The 2145-nt window shown below is 36.6% G+C and overlaps 1 protein-coding gene across 1 annotated transcript; it reads right to left on the reverse strand.

The window, feature by feature from the left end:
- Positions 1 to 1349: 1349 nt before the first annotated feature.
- LOC125196911 (flowering-promoting factor 1-like protein 3) lies at positions 1350 to 1940 on the reverse strand. The gene has a single exon (XM_048095575.1). The coding sequence runs from the start codon at positions 1882 to 1884 to the stop codon at positions 1573 to 1575; it is 312 nt and encodes a 103-aa protein (XP_047951532.1). The 5' UTR covers positions 1885 to 1940; the 3' UTR covers positions 1350 to 1572.
- Positions 1941 to 2145: the final 205 nt, after the last annotated feature.

Raw genomic sequence — 2145 nt, forward strand, 5'->3', positions numbered from 1 at the left:
GACACAAGTGTTTGGCCTTGAGAGGTGGACTTGGGGCAGGACAGTGGGTCACGACCCTCTACCTTAACGGGCCACTGCGTACCCTGACTGAACAACCCTGACAATACTGTCGGGCCGAGATATGGGGGGCCCTAGGGGTTGGGGTTTAACCTTTTGCAAGAAGAGGGGTAAATACAGAAGTCTCTCGCCCCATACCTCATGGATAGGATATGACAGAAATATCACAAAACAATATGTACAGGTATCTAAAAAATAGTACAACATATATTTATTAATAAAGTCAAGTACTCCACTTTTTATCTATACAAATGATTGGTAGAAGGAGAGTGAAATGTCATAGAAGCCCATTCAGGAAAGGAGTGGGCTTTTGAAAAGGGTTTACTGTCCAAGTAACTCTATATTAGAGGTATTATTTGATAAGCCTCTTGTCTTCATATATAATTTCACAATGGCTTAATCTATACTATACATTGTTTGAATTCATAGGCCATTTTTGCACTAGAATTTGGAATATAATTTTGGGCAGAATCTGGGAATCTAGTTGAACTTATGGAGATATGTTCTATGCAGCCTTTGAAGCACTTTTTTATGGTTGAATTCATAGGACTTTTCTAGGGTTGGCTATAGATATGGAAAAAGCTTAATTTGGAGCCTCAACTTTATCGTGTTTCAAATTTGTACTCCACAAATATAGCTATGGAAGAAATATTAACAAGACTAATTTTTTTCATTTGAATCTTCTACCCATGATGGATATGGATTTGCATTATGAATTGGAACTATCAAGGATCAACAGAATCTTCTTGAAACCAAAAACTTAAGCATAAATTTTGGTGTATGCTTATTGGTTGTTCTCTATCTCTCTCTCTCTCTCCAATAATTCTTATGCAACATGAGTAGCTTGAACAACAAAAGACAGATGTTGAGATTTTAGAGGCTGAGATTGCTCGTACCCAAAATGTACGCTTAATTAGTTGGAATATTTACTTCTAATTAAGGACAAGTTTCCATTTATGGCATTTATCCCTAGCTAGCTAGCTAGCTCCAACGAGAAATACATATTGGAATAAAAATAATTAATTCAAGATTGCTTTGTAACTCAATCTTCAATCAGTTTCTCCCATTCTATATGTTTTCCTAGAAGAGAATAAGTCGATACCTATTTTTTACACAACCAAAAAATCTCACTTGTGTCTTCGAAAAGACTTGGAGCATTGACCAACTTCTTGATTATACTTGGATTGAAGTATTCTAACTTGACAATCCAACCTCCAAGTTAATGGGATGTGAAATAAATGAAAAACATAAACTAGTTCTCATACTAAATTAAATTATTGTTGGAATAAATGTGACATCAAATGGTCAGAGCCAATTGAATACCTTACATAAATCATCTCCCACAACCAATTCATTACAAACTTGAACAACGCAATTAGTAGACAACCCTTTTGTACAAAACAAACAATAACTCTAATTCTCTAATTAAACTACGAACACAACAAACTCAACAACTTAATTATTAACACATACACAAATCATAATACATAATTAATTAAGCAGGATGACATGACATCACATGTCTCTAACTTCAAACTCGTTTCGATTCTTGACAACGATGTCGTACATGTGAATGGATTTGAACTTGTTGAAGTCTCGGGGGAGAGAGATGAGGTGCACCGTAGATCTCTTGTGGAACTGCAGCAGCTCCGGATCATCGTAGTACCTCTCCCACCCTAGTGAAAACAAGATTCTCTCAAGAACCGAGTAAGATGTGATGGCCTCACCCGATGCCACGTGGACCATCACTTTCCGGCGATGACTGTCGCTGCCGCCGTTCTCCACCAGCCGGACCACCCCATTCTTGAACACCCAAACGCCGGACATTATTGGAACAAATATGTAAGTGAAAGTGAGGATTTTGTTTTGATGTGGGAAATGGTTAATTTGCATGAGTTTATATAGGGGCAGCTGTATTAGAATTTAGATGCTTCGTGATGTAATACTACAAGGCATATATGTCTATTTCAATTTTTATTTTATTTTTGTCTCTACTACAGCGTGCATAAATATTGGCGAGTCTATTTTTTTTTACTTTTCTATTCTATGTGTACACATTTGATTCAGTGAATTAGAGAGGAGTAAAAA

This window comes from Salvia hispanica, chromosome 6 (assembly GCF_023119035.1).
Source record: "Salvia hispanica cultivar TCC Black 2014 chromosome 6, UniMelb_Shisp_WGS_1.0, whole genome shotgun sequence".
Taxonomy (NCBI): domain Eukaryota; kingdom Viridiplantae; phylum Streptophyta; class Magnoliopsida; order Lamiales; family Lamiaceae; genus Salvia; species Salvia hispanica.